The following is a 20,442-nucleotide window of genomic DNA, read 5'->3' as shown; positions in this document are numbered from 1 at the left end:
AAGGGAAGCAGACCGTCATTGATAGGAGGAGCAGGTAAGTCATTGCCAAAGGGCATGCTTACCAAGGTAGGAAGAATCTGTAGCCACATTTTGCAATCTCCCACAGAAAGAAGCCAGCATTTATGGAGTGTTAACTATGTTCGAGACACCGGGCAGGTACAACACTTAATGTGATTCTGCATAATCCTCATGGCGATCTTGGGGGGTGGGCAGCGAAGAAATGGGGGCCCCAGGACAACAGATGGCCTCTCCCCAGGACCCTGAACCAGTAGGGGGACAGCTGGCATTCAAGTCCACATCTGTCTGACTTTGAAAGCCTGTTTTTGTTTTGTTTTTGTTTTTGTTTTTGTTTTCTCTTCTTCTTTAACACTGATACTTGTCATGCATCTGTGGTGTATAGAAGAGGGATTTGGTTGACTCTGCCAAGAGTTGTTTTTTTTTTTTTCTTTTCTTTCTTCTGCCTTCTTTCTCTTATTTGCAGATTTGATGAGTTCTTCACCTTGTTTGGGGATTTTTAAATTAATTATTAATATTTATTATTTATTATTATTTAATATTTCACATTTACTGTGTAGTTACCACAGTTTTGCTAATGGTAGACTCTGTTGTCTAGACACAGTGTTCACAGTTGACCAGGCTGCTCTGGGTTGCTGGATTGGTCAGTGGTTTGCTGTCCTGCCAGACTGACCTTCCTGTCCTTGGTGTTGTCAGGGGATTTTCTTTGCTGCAGATTTCTGCCCCATTGGAGGCAGCCCTGAGCAGGCAACCAGGGGCTGGGAGCCCTGCTGCATTCCCCGAGAAGGTCTGAAGAGTCCTTTATCTGTGGACTGTGGCCACCAGGTGGTATTCTGGAAAGCCTGGGCTGCAATTGGGCAGCAGGGCAGTCTCCCTTCTGGCTGGGTAGATGGGATATACTTGTGCATGGATTTACCCTCTGGCCTCCATGCCCTGTTTCTCAGAGAGATGAGCACTAGTGTCTCCTTTCTGGGCAGGCGATGAGGAGCATTTAACTACACCCTGCTCTGCCAGCTACCCTTGGTCTAGTTGCCTGTTTCCGCCCCAGGCAGGGGTTGCTGATTGGTGAAAGCACATTCGTACCGCAGATTTTCCATCTGCTGACCATTACCTTGGGATGGCCTGTGAAAATATTCAAAACACTTTCACGTGCATGTTCCCATGAGAAGCTCACAACATTCCTGTGAGGGATGCAGGGCAGGTGATCATGTTCCCATTTCAGAGAGGAGGGCAGTGAGGCTGTTGACCGACTCTCCGTTAGACCCGGGACTCAAGCCCAGGTCTGCCCACCTGCAAGTCCCGCTTCTCTGCCCTCATGCTGGGCTGCCTCTTGAAGACCAGGTGCAAGGGTGGGGGCATTAGGGACAGTCTGGGAGCAGGGGAGGAACTCTCCTGTAGCTACGAGTCACTACCTTGAAGCCAGCAGCTCTGATGTAGCCACAAGCTTCATTCAGTGATGGCTGCCTTCATTCTGTGGGTGGGACCGCAGTGCCGGATGGCTGGGGAATCCCATTGGTGACAACACAGCATCCTTTTGCGCTGACGCGGCAGCAGATGCCCCAGACCAACTCCAAGCCTGACAGCATCTCTGCGAAGCGTGTGAAAGGACAGCAAACGTCAGAGCCCTCCTGTAAATCACCTTCGCAAAGGCCCTTAGTGGTTGATTCACTGATGACTCATTTATAATCTGGCTTCAACATTGTGAGTCAAAATGTATCACTTTCATTAAAAATAACATTCACTGGGGTCTAACGGCTTTCTTTTTTCTGTTTTTTACTGTACTGTGTGGTTTCTGGTTGGGAAGCTGTCAGATAGTAGGCGAGGTGCTCCGAGGTGTTCCGAGGCACTTGAACAGAATAATTATGCATGCCTTCCCAGGCTCCCACTGCTCGAGGAATGATTGAGCAAAGAGGACCGAATACCTCCTGTGGGTTCCCGCTGCCTTCGCGCTGCCAGTGTGTGCGTAGTCAGCGTGAGCCAGCATGAGCGTGCGTGGTAGGGTGCGCGCGGAGCGCACGAGGTGCAGGTGCAAGACAAGGTGCCCGCCCTGCAGGAGATTCTGGTCCACACACATAACCGGAAGTGTCGGGATCACCGGGGATGCTTGTTCATGCAGATTCCTGGGCTCCCCCCACCGACTCCCACAGCTCCGTGGGCGGAGCCTTGATAAACCCCTCAGGAGAGTTCAGGCATAGTAAAGTTGAGAGCCTCAACTTTCGGTGAGACTGATGGGAAGTCCCTGTAGGCAAACCCTCTCTGTGAGTGGAGGAGTGAGGGGAGGCAGGTGGGCTGCCAGACAGAGGGCTGAAGGAGGAGGCGGAAGAAGAAAATGCAAGGGGCGGGGTGGGGTGGGGGTGCGGCAGCATCAGGGTGAGGTGGGCCCCCAGGATCCCCGTGGGGACTACACTAAAACTCCCTGCTCTATTTGAGGCACCCACAGCATTTCTGGTTTGGGGACCAAAACTTGGGCATCCCCTATTGCCCTAATGGGAAAAAAAAAAAAAACATACAAAAACTGTTTAGTGGGTATTTTGCAGGGTGAAAAACCCTTGCTCCGGTTATAGCTTTATACTTTGTGTTCTTCAGCAATGTTGGAAACTCTAGTGGGAAAGCCACTGACAAGATTCAGTTGATCTGACCTGGATGAAGGTCTAAGGACTGGCACTGAAGGTCTCTGCTGTTCTTGGGAAGCCACCATTTCATTTCAGCCATTTGTAACTTTCTTTGCCAATTTTTGCTGTCATTGTTCTAAAGTTTCGTTTCATGAAGACTTTTCCCTCCAAGCCCAGGGGGACATGTGACCTGACTCCGAATCACTCCCTCCTCGGATGGGTCTTCTCTCCAAGGGCTTCTGGGGTCCAAGCTCTTTTGATGGAGCTATGGCATGAGGTCTGGGAGTGAGGCTCGGAGTGGGAAGGTGGATGACGATTTATCCCAGATGGCCTTGCCGTCATGACAGTGGGCGTTGCCACTCAGCAACCATGGCCTGGCCCCCTGGGGCTGCCTGACCCTCCTGCTGCTTCCAGCTTCAGGTGGCACAACACCCAACACCTTGCTGGGGCATCACCAAGGTCCTCACCTCTTTGCTGCAACTCCTCTCATTCCTGTCTGCCCGGCCTGTGCCTGACCCTCTCTCTGTGGCTTCCCATGCCTGCCCTGGCCTGAGGCTTGAACTCACTCCTCTGCCATGGTTCAATCCAATTCTAGTTGCTTCCACCTGCTTCCATACCAACAGACTCCCCAGGATGCTTCTCTGGCGCCGCCCCACACGGCTGCCATTCCTTCTGGTTTCCCCCTTACCCCAGAAGGTATTTGGGCAGTTGGCATGAAACTCTGGTGCTTTAAGAAGGGATCTTATAAATTATCTGCCACTTTCTCGTCCTCATGCTCCTCTCCTCATCAGTTGGCTGCATCTTGAGGCAAATTGTCACAGGGAAGGAGAGGGTCTTGATCCTTGGGCTCCATATCTTAGTGCTTAACAGGAGCATCATCTGGCCCATTACCTGTCACCTGCCCATTTTCAGTAAGAAACTTAGTTCAGCTCATTTAATTATTGGGGTCTTTGCTGTTGGCTTTGGAGTTGGTTTGGGGAGAGGGCTTCATTAAGAAAAGAGAGGCAACATAGAGTATTTGCTAAGAGTGCAAAATCTGGAGCTTGGGTTCCAATCCAGACTCTGTCTGTCTCGGCATGGTTGTCTGTCCTTGGGCAAGTGACTTAACCTCTCTGTGCTTTGGTTTTCTCATCCACAAAATGGGCATGACAGTAGTCGTGCCCATCGGAGATGTTTCTGGGGATTGCATTCATTACTATTTGTAAAGCACAAAGAACAGTGCTGGGTACATTGTCAATGCTATGTGGATTTGTTCAATTTCTTTCCTTCACTTTTACAGAGCAGCAAACTGATCCAGGGAGGATAAGCAAGGAAGTGCCAGAGCCCCAGCTCTGGCACAGGGGTCTCCCATTGCTCTTGTTTGTGGCCCTGGATGCCAGTGACAGCATGCCCCGGGATCTCTCCCAGCCATTTGGAGCGAAAGACCTTTGTGTGGGTTTCAAGATTTAGGCAGTCTGCTCAGTGGCCCAGTTTTGGTCAGTGTCCACAAATGTGTCCAAAACTCATCTCGATGCTCCCCCCCACTACTAATTCCCCTTCTCTCGGCATTCCTGAGTTCTGTGCATTGGCCAGCCAGAAACTGGGGGGCGGGGGGTGAGGTGGGGTGGGGCAGTCAGGCTTGGCTCTTGCCTCACCCCTGCCCCAGGCGCCACTGGCTCTGCCTCTTAGGAGCTCCAGAATTGAGTCACCATTATGTCTCCTCTGGACAGCTGCAGGAGGTTCCTAGCTGGATATAGTGGTCTGTATAGTGGCCCCAAACTATCAGGCCCCAATTCCGGGAACCTGAGATCGCACCTTGTATGGGAAAGTTTTTGCAGATGTGATGGAGAATTTTTTTTAAAAAAATTTTAAATTGTGGTAAAATACACAACATGAAAGTTGCCATCTTAATCATGTTTAAGTGTCGAGGGGTGTTACGTACGTTCACACTGTTGTGCAAGCATTACCACGTTCCGTCTCCAGAGCCCTTTTTATCTTGCAAAACTGAAACTCGGTGTGTATTCATCTCTGCCTTTTCCCCCGGTCCCCACTCCAGCCCTTGGCGGCCCCCATTCTACCTTCTGTTTCTATGAACTTGACTCCTCTAGGCACCTCATGTGAGTGGAATCCTACAGTATTTGTCCTTCTGCGACTGGCTTATTTCACTTAGCATGATCTCCACAGGGTTCATCTGCGTTGTAGCGTGGGTCAGAGTTTCCCTTCTTTTTAAGACTGAGTTATATTCCACGGTATGGACATACTGGATTTCGTTTATCCATGAATAATGCTGCTATGACATGGGTGCACGAGCGCCTGTTCAAGTCCCTACTTTCCATTCTTTGGGGTAGAATTGCTGGATCATACGATAATCTCTTTAATTTTTTGAGGAGCTTTCATACTGTTTTCCACAGTGACTGTAACATTTTATATTCCCACCACCCCTATGTAAGATTTAAGGTAAGACTTTTAAGATGAGATTTTCCTGGATTGTCCAGACAGACCCCGGATGCCATCACAAGTGTCGCAGGGAAGGCTATGTGAAATCGGAAGCAGAGATTGGGGGGTGGGTAGAGGCTCCAAGCCAGCAAACGCTGGCCACCCCCAGAAGCTGGAGGAGGCAGGGAGTAGAGAGAGCATGGTCCTTCTGACACCTTGAGTTCAGCCCAGTGAAACTGACTTCGAACGTCTATCCTCCAGAACGGTGGAAGAATAAGTACATTTCTTTTATTTTAAGCTACCAAATTTGTAGTCACTTGTTATAGCAACCACAGGAAGCTAATACACTTGTCTGCACACATTCAAGCTCTTTTTCCTTCCACTCAATGCAAGTCCAGCGTTCTTTTAAAAACGCAAATGATGGGACGCCTGGGTGGCACAGTCGGTTAAGCGTCTGCCTTTGGCTCAGGTCATGATCTCAGGGTCCTGGGATTGAACCTGGCATTGGGCTCCCTGCTTGGGGGGGAGTCTGCTTCTCCCTCTCTCTGCTGCTCCCTCTGCTTGTGCTCTCTCACTTGCACTCTCTCTCTCAAATAAATAAATAAAATCTTAAAAAAAATAAAAATGCAAATGGGATCATGTTGCTCTTTTGTTTGGGCACTTTCAGTTGTGTCTTGCTGTCCTTGGCACCATGACCAGTTGCTCTTAAGCAGACTGATGCAGCCCTCAGCCCCAGGTTACTGCCTACCTCTATGAGGGCTTCATCTTTCACCTTAACTTCTTGTGCGTTTTGCTTTCATCATGCCCATTTTTCCTTGTTCCTCAAACACACCATGCTGTCTCTTGCTTCTAGACCTTCTCAGTGCTGTTCTCCATTTGAGTTGCCCCATCCCTGCTTTCTCATCTCCCATTCCCCCTAAATTTTTATAGGGATAACTCCCAAGTGTCTGTCAGATGTGAGGTCTCTGTGGGGGCATAACTGTCACCGCCTCTGGGGATGCTCTACCTGATCTGTAGGGGAGGCTGGCCACCCAAGACCACGTGGCCTCTAGCTCTTGGGACCCGCTCATCATCATGTGCCTCGCACTTGACTGCAGGTGCTTGTCTGCTTGTCTGTCTAAGCTGCTGGGGTCACAGCCTACTCCAGGCAGTGGCCCTGGCACGCTCACCTCTCGGTCCTCACTATCGCACAGAGCTTGGCCCGTGGTATGTAATAGTGAATATTTGCTGGCCAAATGGCTGAGCAGATATGGGAAAAGAGTTGAGGAAAACTTCACTCAAAGACAAGGAAGATGCCAGAAGTCACACCATATGTCCACGGAGGGCAGTTCTTGTGTCTACCAGGAAGTGTGGGATACTATGTTGTGTGCCCTGGGTTGGTACTCCTGTTGGAGGAGGATCAGGATACTTCTGGAGTCAAATAAACCACCTGAGCATTGCTTATCACTGGCCAAGGGGTTTGCCCTAGAGATGCCACACAGAGGTTACTGGTTCATCTTGCCTTGGCTTTGAATCGAGGCTTAGCATGTTGTCACCCACCCTTGTCTTCCCCGTCCCTCATGCAACCCAACACACACACACACACAACCCTGATTTAACAAAGTATTTTTAAAGAAGTTTTTAGAAATTTAAATAATGATAAAGTACACATAATGTAAAACTCACCACAACCATTTCTTTTCTTTTTCTTTTTTTTTTTTTTTAAAGATTTTATTTATTTATTTGACAGAGAGAGACACAGCAAGAGAGGGAACACAAGCAGGGGGAGTGGGAGAGGGAGAAGCAGGCTTCCCGCCGAGCAGGGAGCCCAACGTGGGGCTCAATCCCAGGACCCTGGGATCATGACCTGAGCCAAAGGCAGACACTTAACAACTGAGCCACCCAGGCGCCCCCACAACCATTTCTAAGTGTACATCTCAACAAGGTTAAGTTCATTCACATTGTGTTGCAACCATCATCACCATACATCTCCAGAACTCTTCATTTGCAAAACTGAAACTCTGTACCCACTGAACAATTACTACCCATTCTCCCTCCACCCCTACTCCAGCCCCTGGCAACCATCATTCTACTTTCTGTCTCTATGGATTTAACTCTTCTAGGTACCTAAGGTAAGTGGAATCATACAGTATTTGTCTTGTTGTGACTAGCTCATTTCACTTAGCATAATGTCCTCAAGGTTCAGCCGTGTTGAAGCATGTGTCAGAATTCCCTTCCTTTTTTAAGACTGAATAATATTCCATTGCATGGATGTACCATATTTTGTTTATCCATTCCTCCATTGATGGACTCGAGTTACTTCCACATTTTTGCTATTATAAATAATGCGCTATGAACATGGGTATATAAATGTTTCTTTTAGACTCTGCTTCCAATTCTTTTAGGTGTATACCAGAGGAATTGCTGGATCATGTGGTAATTCTATGTTAAATTTTTTGAGGAATTATCTTATTGTTTTCCATAACAGCTATTCTGCCATTTTACATTCCTGCCAAAAGTGACAAGGGTTCCAGTTTCCCCACATCACTGACTCCTAAGGTTTTGATGGGTTTTGTAGACTTTTACTGAATGTTTCTTGGTGGAGGTTGGAGGGAGGTGGTTAAATTCATATCATACCACAGATGTTTCTCAAAATGTTCTTTTAGCATCTCTCTCTTTCCCTGGGATTCTCCTCTTCCCTCTCTTTCGCACCAACAGGGACTCCCTGTTAGTCATATCATCCTTTTCATTATTTATTGTTTCAAAGTATTTATTTTGCTGGCTTTTAAAAAGAGATTTAGTTTTTTAGAGCAGTTTAAGGTTCACAGCAAAATTGTGAAGAAGGTACAGAGAATCCCTATATACCTCCTGTCCCCCCACATGTGTAGCCTCCCCCACCATCAACAACCTCCCCACCAGAGGGGTGCATTTGTTACAACTGATGAACCTACATGGACATACCATAATTTTCCAAAGTCCACAGTTTACATCACAATTCCCTCTTGGTGTTATATATTCCATGGGTTTGGACAAATGTAATGACACGTATCTGTCATAATAATATCACACAGAATATTTTCACTGCCCTAAAAGTTCTCTGTGCAAAAGTGCTTTTTGATGAGGTATTAGCTCATGTGGTTCAACACTAAAAACGTTCATAAGTCTCCCTCCCAGACAGTCCCACAGCCACCCAGTTCCAGCCCCTAGAGTCTACCCATGTGATACTTTCTTAGGTACATATTTGGAGATATTTTGTATGCATCATATAGGGGAGCACATTGATGAGGGTAAGGTGAAGCATGAAATATAAAAGTAATAACAGGTTGGCACCAAAAACAGAACTGAAAGTACACATACAGGGAAAAGTCAGGTAGGTCTGGATAACACCAAGTGAGCTCATGAGATATAATGGAAAGGAACCACCTGGTTCTTTGCATGATTTGGACCACAGAAGCACAATGTAGGTTGCACACATCTGGAAGAAAAGCAGTTTGTATTGCAGCAATAACCAAGGTAGGACCATAGGACTATTCGGGGGTGGGGCTGTGGTCCAGGACCCCTAAAGGGGATCTTGAGTAGATTTCTGGGCAGACTCAACAGAGGGGGCCAAGACAATATGGGCTTTGGTGTTCGGACAAGTATATAAATCCAAGTGGGCATTTTGAGACATCTGGAGTGCTGCAGACCTGCTTGTTTTTTCACTAATCTGATCACTTGTCAATGTGAACACAGCTTTAGAAGTGTTGCCGCTTCTCCTGCCTGCAGGTTTCATTTGGAGGACAGGGTTCTGGCAGGTCAGGAGTGGTCCGCTCCTTTGGTTGTGCTTGCGAAAATCTCTTCTCCCCTTCTGTGGTGCATGGCTAGTGCTAGTCCCTCCAACAAGTGGGGCCATGGACTGGTTTTCACCAGTGGCACACGAGAGGAGGTGACATTGCTTCCCAAAGACTGGAGTTTTCCCCTGGGACAACTTTACACAGAAGCCAGACACTGCTCAGAAAGAACCCTGTTCTTAACCTTCGTACCCTACTGGCTTCCTTTGGTATCCTCTACAAATCATCCACCATTAGAGAATAAGATTTTATTCTTTATTCCATCATTGAGGATATTCAACAAAGTGCCCCTATGGGCAATAGCTCCATTAGTGGGGTAGGACTATAGGTTGGGCCTGGGTCTTGGGCCCTCTTATGTCTATTTAGAATTATCCCTCCCCTCCTCATAGGGACCACTCAGATATTCATAGTTCACAGTAGCAGATGGGATGCGAGTTAATGGTAGGTCTTGAGAAATACTGGTAGCATATTCTAATTCAGGATTAAACAAAATTGCACAACCCCGAGTTTACATGTTATCATATGAAAACTTCACTGAATATTGACTCTAGCAGTAGGGCTGTGGGGTCTGTGTTGCCATATGGCATGACTGGTTCAGATCATCTCACTGCCTCCATCCCACTCCTGGCCTCTACCCCAGTTCCCGCCACCTTTCTGTATCCCCCACCCGTTGGTCAGATGAGGCCCATCTTACTGTAGGTCATCATCATTAACATGTGTGTTGAACAATAACCAACACCCAAATAGAATGTCTCAGATCTTCCCTCTGATTAAAAAGAATAATCTTTAAGAATTTTTTTAAGTTTATTTTATTTTATTACTACTTTCAGGGGTAGAATTTAGTGATTCGTCAGTTGCATATAACACCCAGTGCTCATTACATCAAGTGCCCTCCTTAATGCCCATCACCCAGTTACCCCATGCCCCCCCCTCCACATTCCCCTCCAGCAACCCTCGGTTTCCTAGAGTTCAGCATCTCTTATGGTTTGCCTCCCTCTCAATTTTCATCTTATTTTATGTTTCCTTCCCTTCTCCTATGATCCTCTGTTTTCTTTCTTAAATTCCACATATGAATGAAATCATATGGTATTTGCCTTTCTGTGACTTATTTTGCTTAGCATAATACCCTCTAGTTCCATCCATGTCATTGCAAATGGCAAGATTCATTCTTAAAAAGAATATTCTAATAATATTTTAACACCAAGACCAGCAGTACAAAAGTGTTGTATTTATTAATGTATACATGTATATTGAACGTACATGTTTTGCTCTGACTTTCAAATTTAACAAAATGAATAGAACTGTGAATAGAGCAGTATCCTTTTCATGAATTCAGGCTTCTGGCCAAAGTATTTAATGGGGAGAAACATTGAGGATTGCTCCTTTGGCACGTGAAGGACAGAGTAAGTCATCCTCCCGGGGGCAGGGTAGTCGAGGGGAGGGGGGTGTTTTCGGTACTAGACAGTGAGAGAATTTTTTTTTTTTTTAAGATTTATTTAAGATTTATTTTATCTCGAAAGTAAGAGAGAGAGAATGAGAGTAGGGGGTGGAGAGAAGGGCAGAGGGAGAGGGAGAGAATCTCAACAAGACTCCGTGCTGAGTGCAGAGCCTGACACGGGGCTTGATCTCACGACCCTGAGATCCTGACCTGAGCCAAAATCAAGAGTTGGATGCTCAGCTGACTGAGCCACCCAGGGGCCCTGAGAGAATGTTTCTGAAGCAGAGCTCAGGGGACAAATTCTTCCTCAGTATCTTCAGTGGTCACTGAGTCAACACCCATTTGGTCCCATGGTCAAGTCTTGTAGGTCTGTTCTTGGTGACCTTCTTCTGCACTCCACACAGAAACAGGGGACTAAGGTCAGCATTGCCTTCTATTTTCTTTTCATTAAGTTCCAATCAGACGTTGTCAGTGAAGTTAGGAAACTGATACATGTAGGATTCCAGAAAGAAAACCCATGTGGGTAAAGTGAGGAATCTTTAATTTTTTCAGTGACATGTGGCCAGACTGGTTACTTTGTCACAGCATGATCGGGATCCACTCTTAGTCTAACTGTGAAAATCTGTGTACTTTGGAATTCAAAGTCACATGAATCTTTGCCTGGCAGAAATGTAAATGTTTTGAGAAGCCTGTGTCTTTGTGACTTTGAGCCAATGCAGAGACTGAGGGACCTGTGGAGGAAGGATGGATGATGCATGCTGATGCTCTGGGCAATTTCTAACTCTGACGAGACACAGATACCTCCCTCCTTCTTCCACACGCACACCTTCTGTCACCTTCAGAAGACACCAGGCTGATGGGGGCCATGGAGAGAATGTTCCCTTCTCCCTGATTCTGGCCCAATATGTCAAGGGACTGAGGGGCTAGCAGAGAGCCCCAATTTAAACCCAAACAATTGTTTACACCATTATAACATCTTCACTCCTTTTTGGGTAGGCTTGGGACCATATGAGGTGATCTTGGGTTCCTTTGTGAATTTTGAGCTGCATATCTGACCCCCATGGACAGCCCATAAGTATCCTCAGAACAGGGCCCTGCATCTATCAGATTGCTGTGACTAAGAAGGAGGAAAAGAACAAAGAGAACCGAGCTTAATTTGGGGGTTGTCAGATGGTTGGGTATTACTGAAATCTGGCTGACCCACTGTTAGTCAGAATGGGGGAAGAAACATGCATTCCCGCTTTTCTTGTTCTTGTTCTCCAATCCAGCAGGTCCACTTGAATGCCCATGGACTGCATCAGGTTGAGGTTACACCCTTGACCGGTGTTATTCACAGCATGTAGACACACACTGGGGAGGTGTGGAGCTGCTGGATGGAGCCCTGGACTTGGTGGCGGGAGACCAGGTCCAGCTCTGCCACCTGTTAGCTCTGTGGCCTTTAGCAAATTGTTTCTCATCTCCAAGGGGTGGTTGGGTCATAGTACTGTCCATGTCATCGAGCTATGGTGAGGTTCAAGCGAGAATGATGATTGAGAATTGAAGACCACTTTGAGGGTTATGTTCTGAGAGCTAAAGCTTGATGGCCATATAAGAAAGTTGAGCGGATCAGGTCTTGTCCAGAAATGTGAAAAGCCAGATAATCACAGACTTTGGGTATGTTAGAGCTGGATGGGAATGTAGCAAATCTTGACTCCAACTCTTCCATTTGACAAATGAGGAAATTGAGTCTCAGAGAAGGCAAGTCCCTTTAAGGGTTGCCTTGGGCCATTTGAACAGCCCAGAAGAGGCCCTGGAGAGACCTGGACCTCATAGTGGGGTCACATCCCTTGCAGTGAGATGGCTTCAGGGGCCCAGGGACTCTTATTTTCCAAATGAAGAGCATGAAAAGCACCTTGCCATGCCAAGGGGATGGAAAATCCTGCTGATTCCAATAGTAGAACTGACGATCTGAAAGACAGATGGCAGAGCTGGAAGGTCTGACCCTTACACGAGGAGCAAAGGCCAAGAGATCTAGAAGGTACTACTGTTTTTATTCATTCTGAGAAGTCCCTTGACCTTATGAGCACAGGTAAGCATTGGCCAACTTTTCCATGTCCTGGAGCAATCTGAGGCTCAAACGTGACTGGTAATGGTGGCTCCTTTGGGGTGGGTGGGGGGACATTGGGAAGCCATGACTCAGAGCCAATGCCTGCTGGAGGGCTCTTTCTTCATGACAAGTTGCTCTGGTGAAGAATTATAAGTGTGGACAAGCCTAATCTTACAGGCTACAACTTTATAGGGCATGAATAAAGGCTGATGCATGATGCCTACTAACAAATTGAGGGGCAGCACAAGCTCTTGGCCTCACCCAGAGAGGCCTTGACATGTTCATTGGGGTCAGGGCCCCCCATGTTGCTCAGGATGGAGGGCCTCCTCTCCATGTGGGAGACAGCAGCAAGTGAGAAACCCAGGTGTTAGCTCAGAAGAACAGAAGCCTCTTCTTTCCAAAGACTTGGATACATGGTTTGAGACAACTGACATCTGCAACTCCAGTCAGCCAGGGACAACTGGGGACGGACGGCTGTGTCTCACTACTTCTGGAATGTTGGCAACACCGGCCTCAGGAGGGAAAATAATCTCCCACTCTCTCACTCTCTGAGCCACCTCCCTATGAACCCACCAGCTCTGTGATCCTCTCTAGCAAGATGTGTCTGTATGTGGCACTATTCTCCTTGACATTGATGGCACTTCTTCCTGTCAGACCTACACAGTGAATTATAACAGATCATGAGTTCTAGTGTCTTTCTTGGAAGAAAGTTATTCCTCCCTTTATTTCTCTTGTCCATTGGATGTAGCGTGGGGCCTGATTGAAGAGATGGAGAAATGCCAATGGAGGAACATGGCTGCAGGATTGGGGCTCTTGGCCTGTGTGGGAGGAGGAGGGAGGAGTCGGCCCTCCATTTTCCTTGGACTTGCAATCTGAACGATTCAAGGAATCTCACTGGGCTGAGAAACCATAGGGGGAGGTCCGCTGTCACTTATGTACTTGCTGGGAAAATGGGGATCTGGGAGACGTAGTGCAGAAGGCTCTGCATTTGGTTTCAAAGCGTGGACTGTTAAGGGAATGGCCTTGCTCTCTCCAGAAGGAGCCCTCACACAGGCCTGGATGGATCTGGAACTGCTGTAGAACTGCTTTTCCTGAAGGTCTGGGCTGTCCTTGGCTCCTGTCAGTGAGGGCAGGCTACTTAGACCCTCTGAAATGGGGTCAGTTTGGGGAGTTGAGTCAGAGGGAATGCCATCTCTCATCCTGGAGTGGGGCCAGGACACAAGGGTGGACTTTTCTAAAAATAAGCCATTCATGTTTGGACACCACGCTTCTGTCTCCTCAGAGACCTGGTACTCAGTGCCAAGCCAATTCCTGTGGCGCCCTGCGCATGGAGGCCAGGGACTGGCTCAGGAGAGAGAAGGCTCTCTGGACTCCTTTTCTGCCAGGTTGGGTGCGGTCGAGGTGATGCTTGGTGATGAGTCTCACCATCACAGCCTGGACCTCAGCCAAGTGGGAGGAGGAGCCCAGAAGCAGAAGCTGCTCAGACTGAGGGCCCCTCCAAGGGAGTCAGTGAGGTCTACTCCCCGGGGACTGTCTCTCCAGGCCCTTTGCTGGCTCCCCCCCTTATAGAAGCTAAGTTATCTCCCCCAGTCTGGACCCCTCGAGCCCTGACACTCCTCATTGTCTATGGGGGTGGGAGATTGGGGGATGTGAGCAGCTTAATCCACATGAAAAGAACATTGCTAAAGAACATTAAATGAAAAGGTGAAGTGTGTTCATTATTTTTTAAAAATCCGACATAAAAAGAAAAGTATAAAGAAGAAATTAAGAAATTACCTGTGATCTCTCTCCTTTCACAACTTTCTAGAGAAAATAGATGTATTTTTCTACACAAATATGCACACTTAGTTGAATATATTTTCCTTTTATACGAATGGGATTAAGTCAACATTTTCCAGCCAATTTTCTTACTTAGTAATACATCATGACAACTTTCTACAGCCACAATTCTAGATTTGCATAATAATTTTAATAGCTGCATAGAGAGGGATCATCCTTTAACCTAGGGGTCGGCTGACTTTCTGTCAAGGACTAGATGATAAATATTTTCAGTTTTGTGGGCCAGATGTCTCTATTGTAACTACTCAACTCTCAAGTGATAGCTCCAAAATGGTCAAAGAGAATATGTAAACTATGGAATGAAGAGGTGTGGCTATGTTCCAATAAAACTTTATTTACAAAGATAGGTCCTCAACTGGTTTTGGCATTATATGCGCTTGCGTGTGTGTGTGTGTGTGTGTTAAAATCCTGCATGTGAATGTATGTAACTGTGTGTGTATATTCACACACATATATGGTCACATAAATACATGCCCACAGGATTCTCAACACACACCCCCACACAGGATCCAGACACACACAAAAACACACACGTCCTTGTCTGATGGCATCTGTAGGATAAATTATAGGATGTATTTTTCTGTGGTGTCAGAGGGAGGCTTGCAAACCAACTGTGGATCCTGTTGGCTCTCATGAGCCTCCATCTTTTACTTCTCTAAGAAATGCATTTTGACCATGCCTCAACCGAAAAAGTGTGCATTGAAAAAGAATCTGTTTCAGGTCTCCTGGGCAGGTACTACGTTACCATTAGAGGACTCCCCTCCAAGAAGGGCCTCCCTGGGAACTCTGTTTCGGATGGCTGTCAGGTGTCTAGGTGGCTTCTCAAGGAGAGAAGTTGAATCCCTCTAGGACAGCGCTGTTATGGGGATTTGGGCACATGCTGGAGCCTGTCCAGGTGCCCTGGGAGCCCTGCAACCCACCTGTTCTCCGAGAGACATGTGTGGGCACAGGATTTTCATAGACTGCCCCTTAGAAGCAGGGGAGCAGATTGAAAAGACTGAGGACAGTCCCTGCTTTCCAAGGGTTTTTCTCTTCTGTAGGAGAAGCAGCGTTCCAGGAGACCCTATGCGAAGGGGTCCGAGGTGGTATCCTGCCCGCAGGGTATGCGCTCCCTTCGCTGACTTCGGTGAGGTCAGGGTCCTCAGGAGCAGAATGACAGGAGCTTGGAGCCGCTGATCACAAAGGGGTCCTGCTGGCGGAAGAAAGCTCAGAGTTCTGCAGGGAGGGAAGGGCGTGTGTGGCACAAAAGGAGAAGGCGCGGTGAGCGGGGACAGAGGGAGAGGGCTCCAGGGCCGGGCCGGCTCGCTTTCACGGCTGCGGGCTGTGGGCCAGCTCCGGAACTTCTCCGGGCCTCGGACTCCTCATTTGTATTGAGAGGGCTCACCTTCTATCTGATTCTGTGAGGAGCATGAGTAAAACATGCAGGTAGAGGGCGCCTGGGTGGCTCAGCCGTTAAGCGTCTGCCTTCGGCTCAGGTCATGATCGCAGGGTCCTGGGATCGAGCCCCACATCAGGCTCCTTGCTCAGAGGGAAGCCTGCTTCTCCCTCTCCCGCTCCCCCTGCTTGTGTTCCCTCTCGCGCTGTCTCTCTCTCTGTCAAAAAACAAATAAAATCTAAAAAAAAAAAACAAACCATGCAGGTAGAAAGGGGTTCACACGCTTGTGCAAGTGTGCACATGGGTACACGTGCGCGTTTATGGGTGCACACACGTGTGTGTACCTGTGTGTAGCAAAAACGCAGTCCTTTCCATTTATGATCGACTAGTGTGAGGCAGGCTTGCCAGTCCTGGGACATCTTCTGTGCCCGACCCAGCTGTGCTGACCTGTGGCGTGGGGACAGGTGCCTGGTGGCCTGGAGCTGAGGCCAGAGAAGCAGGGTATGGGGCTGATGGGGTCTTTACACACAGTTCAGCTCCTCCTTGGAGCCACCCAGGCCCAGCGCTGAAGGGCTCCAGGGACCATTCCAAATAGAACTCATGGATTGTTTGGTTTGAAAGTCTGAGAAGCTGCCCTTGAAGGTTTAGATCAGCTTGTGTGATATTTGCCCTTGAGAAGTGGGAAAACAGTGTCTGCGGATCCGGTGATTTACAGTAAATCCTTCACGGAATGAAGGGGGGCCAGACCCTGGCGGGATGCAGGGTTCTGTGCTCCAGGCAATCTCTGCAGGCTTCCTCTCACACCTGTGCGCTCCTTGTCTCCATGTTTTGCTGGAAGTGAATGGATTATGTTCCCCCTTACCGGGGCTTGCCAATTTTTTCGGCTTTCAGCTCTGAAAAGGAAAGGTGCCTCCCTGAGCCTGCACTGTTGTCCTTGTGATGTGGGGACCAACATCTGCATTGCTGCTGGACTAGGTAGCAGGAAACTTTTTGGCAAAGGATATTAGTTCTTAAATGTCACCAGGGACGATTTATTAATATTGTCCTTGTCTCATATTGTAGGATTTCCATCTTTTTTTTTAAGGCTGAATGGCATTGCACTGTATTGTATATACCACACTTTCTTTATCCATTCATCTGTTGAACATTTTGGTTGTTTGCATATCTTGGCTATTGTGAATAATGCTGCAATGAACATAGGAGTGTGGATATCACTTTAAGATCTTGATTTCGGGGTGCCTTGGGTGGCTCAGTCGGTTCAGCGTCTGGCTCTTGGTTTTGGCTCAGGTCACGATCTCAGGGTTGTGAGATCGAGCCCTGTGTTGGGCTCCATGCTCTGTAGGGAGTCTGCTCGAGATTCTCTCCCTCTGCCCCTCTCCCCACTCTCTCTCCCCACCACCTCTCAAATAAATAAACAAATCTTTAAAAAAAAAATCTTGATTTCAATTCTTGTATGTATACCCAGAAGTGAAATTGCTGGATCAAAGTAGTTCTATTTTTAATTTTCTGAGGAGCCTCCATACTGTTTTCCATAATGGTTGCTCCATGCAACATTCCTACCAACAGTGCGGAAGGGTTCCCTTTTTTCTACATCCTTGCTAAAATTTGTCTTTTTTTAATTGTAATTTTTTTTATAGTAGTCATCCTGACATGTGTGAGGAAATATCTCATTGTGGTTTTGATTTGCATTTCCCTGATGATGAGTGATGTTGAGCATTTTCTTTCTTTCTTTTTTTTTTTTTTAAGATTTTATTTATTTATTTGTCAGAGAGAGAGAGCACAAGCAGGGGGAGCGACAGGCAGAGGGAGAAGCAGGCTCCTCGCCAAGCAGGGAGCCCGATGCAGGACTCGATCCCAGGACCCTGGGATCATGACCTGAGCCGAAGGCAGACGCTTAACTGACTGAAGCACCCAGGTGTCCCGATGTTGAGCATTTTCTTATGTACCTGTGATTAGCTCCGTTTTAGGCAGGGGGAAACTGAAGCCCAGATTGGTTAAGAGGGACCCTTCCCAGGATCCCACTGTCAATAAATGATAGAGCTGAAATTCGAATGTGACCAGACAGCCTGACAACGTCACCATTACACTCTACCATGTGCCCCATCCCAACGCCCCCTGCTATAGGCTGATGGTGTCCCCCCAAATTCGTACTTTGAAATCCTAACGCCCAGTGTGATGTCACTGGGCGGTGGGGTCTTTGGGAGATGCTTAGGTCATGAGTGTGGAGCCCTCATGAGTGGGATTTGTGTTCTTGTAAAAGAGACCCCACAGAGCTCCTGAGCCCTTCCATCATGTGAGTACATAGTGAGCAGTTGACGGTCTGCAACCCGGAAGAAGATTCTCACCAGAACCTGACCATGCTGGCACCTTGATCTTGGACTTCCAGCCTCCAGAACTGTGAGAAATAAATGTCTGTTGTTTGTAAGCCACCCAGCCCGTGTTAGCCCTCATAGATTAAGACAACCCCTTGAGTAATTAGGCCAGTCAACAGGCCAGTTAGCTGGCCCAGGCGTCTGGGGGAGCAAACACTTAAATTCAGACTGAGTCTTGAAGAGGGGGCCGGAGCAGGTGGGAGCGACAAGAAGGTAAGGTGGAGGGAGAGAGGCTGATCAGGATGGTCAGTGGAGTGGGAGGTGCTGGTGGGGGTGGGGGATGAGGCTGGAGAGAAGCAGGGTCAACGTTTGAGAGAACGACATGGTGGGCCCGTGTCCTGGAAAGGTGTTAAGCTTGACCGAGGGCACACCTGAGGCCTGGGCTTATGGAGGGGCCACAGTATTGCTGAGATAGGCTGGTGGCATAGCTCTAAAGGAGCCCTCGGTGAGGCAGTAGGACTGGATCTGGACCAAATCAGAGCCTCCACAGGGCTGCTTGGAGGATCCAGAGGAAGCTGACACAGGGCCACATTCTGAAGGGAGGTGGCCCGTTGGAGAGCTGGATGCAGTGGACGCCCTCTTGCTCACATCACGGAATCCATTCACATGACCCCAGGCTGCCGTGTAGGGAATGAGTACATGAATGTAGTAGAGCCATTAGGAGGTTCCTTCACTGCTCCAGGGGTGAGGTGATGGTGAGGAGGTGGCCACAACGTTTGCAGCAGGTGCTGACGATAAAACCATCCTTGCTGATGTCAAGAGTGAGGGGGCAAGAGGGTAGTTAAGGATGACTGGGGTGCTTTGCTCTGAATAGGAGTGTCATTTACTGAAGTAAGGAATGGGGGCACATAGGAGTCTGAGGATCTGGAGTGATGTCTAGGCTAGAGATACAAATCTGAGGATCATCAGGAAGAAATGACATTTTAGGCGACAGAGTGAGAGCACTTGGCCCCAGGGTTGGTCCTCTGGCTCTAGATGACTTTCTGAGGATTTTTTGCTGCAAAGGAAAGCAGAGAAATGGGGAGTGTGGTGGGTTGAATTGTGTCCCCTCCAAAGATGTTGAAGTCTTAAGCTCCAGTACTCATGGATGTGACCTTATTTGGAAATAAGGTCTTTGGAGATGAGGTCATTAGGATGGGCGTTAATCCAGTATGACTGGTGGTCTTATAAAAAGAGGGTTTGGACACAGAGACAGACACCTACAGAGAGAAGATGATGTGAAGAGACACAGAAGGGTGATGGCCATTGACAAGCCAAGGAGAGAGACCTGGAACAGCTTCTCCCTCCCAGTCCTTAGAAGGAACCCACCCTGCTGACACCTTGATCTTGGACTTCTGGCCTCCAGAACTGTGAGACAATAAATTTCTCTGGTTCAAGTGGTTCAGTCTGTGGTACTTTGTTACAGCAACCCTAGCAACTACTCCTGGGAGGTAGCTGAGACAGACATGGGGTTTACTGCAGGTCTTTTAAGAGGGGCATAGAACAATATGCTTATAGGAAAATGGGAGTGATCTGGGGTTGAGGGAAAATGGGGGATGTGGGCGAGCAAAGAGATGAGTCTCTGAAAAGACCAGGTTCTGTGTATCTTGGCCCTTTGCACACATGGCCCTCAGACTCTGCCACCTGCCCAGGCCTCACTGGATAGGCCACCTCTCTAGGGAGCCTGGAACTGCCCCCTGTGCTCCAGGCACACTCACCATTTCCCCATTCATGCACTTTCCACCCACTGCCCAGTGTGCTCTGGGAGGGACCAGGACTCAGGATGCTGAGCCTAACAGAGTCCAGCCACGGGAGGGGCTCTGTGAACACACTTAACACAGATGGATGTGAGGTCCTCCTGGAATGTTTTTGTCCCCATGGCACTGGTTTTAGAACTCATTTTGGAAATTGGTCCTGGCACGTTCCTGTCTCTCCAGATCAACGTTGGTTTCGTCCTGTGTTTATTCAATACTTCGGGGGTTATAAATCTGGAGACAGCTCCACCAGGAACTTTTAACTGGGGCCGACCCTGTGAACTGTGTAACCTTGAGCAAGCTACTTAACCTCCATGACCCTTGGTTTTTCCATTAGTCAAATGGGGCAAAGAACTACCCTTTCTCTGCCTCACGGATGTGGATGTGGTAGCTCCAGCTAAGTTCTGAAGCAGAAACTTGGGTGTGTGGATTCATGAATCTGTGTGGGCTTTAAATTAAAGGCACAATCAGTGGGTTTCTCGGAGAAGAGCTGGTGTATATACGTGTAAAGAGGGGGCAGATTTAGTCACTCAATACTCTTTATTTAGAACTCTGAATTTTTTAAATTTTTAATTAAAGAAAATTGAATTGTGGCAAAATCCACATGACATTGACCATCATAACCATTTCTTTTTTTTTTTTTTTTTAAGATTTTTAAAATTTATTTGAGAGAGAGCACAAATGGGTAAGGAGCAGAGGGAGAAGCAGACTTGAGCTGGGTGAGGGGCAGACAGAGAAGGAGAAGCAG

At 47.8% G+C, this 20,442-nt stretch overlaps 1 protein-coding gene across 1 annotated transcript in view; it reads left to right on the top strand.

The window, feature by feature from the left end:
- The window catches only part of TOMM20 (translocase of outer mitochondrial membrane 20), a 126,711-nt gene extending 106,687 nt beyond the window's left edge, over positions 1-20,024 (top strand). Inside the window, exon 5 of the mRNA XM_035008487.1 lies at positions 17,850-20,024. Within this exon, the coding sequence (XP_034864378.1) occupies positions 17,850-17,894 (45 nt within the window). The 3' untranslated portion in view covers positions 17,895-20,024. The remainder of the gene's footprint in view (positions 1-17,849) is intronic.
- Positions 20,025-20,442: the final 418 nt, after the last annotated feature.

Source organism: Mirounga leonina, unplaced genomic scaffold (assembly GCF_011800145.1).
Source record: "Mirounga leonina isolate KUSES-001 unplaced genomic scaffold, KU_Mleo_1.0 Mir_152, whole genome shotgun sequence".
NCBI lineage: Eukaryota > Metazoa > Chordata > Mammalia > Carnivora > Phocidae > Mirounga > Mirounga leonina.
Note: the sequence above shows the minus strand (reverse complement) of the source record. Positions and strands in the feature narration are given on the sequence as shown.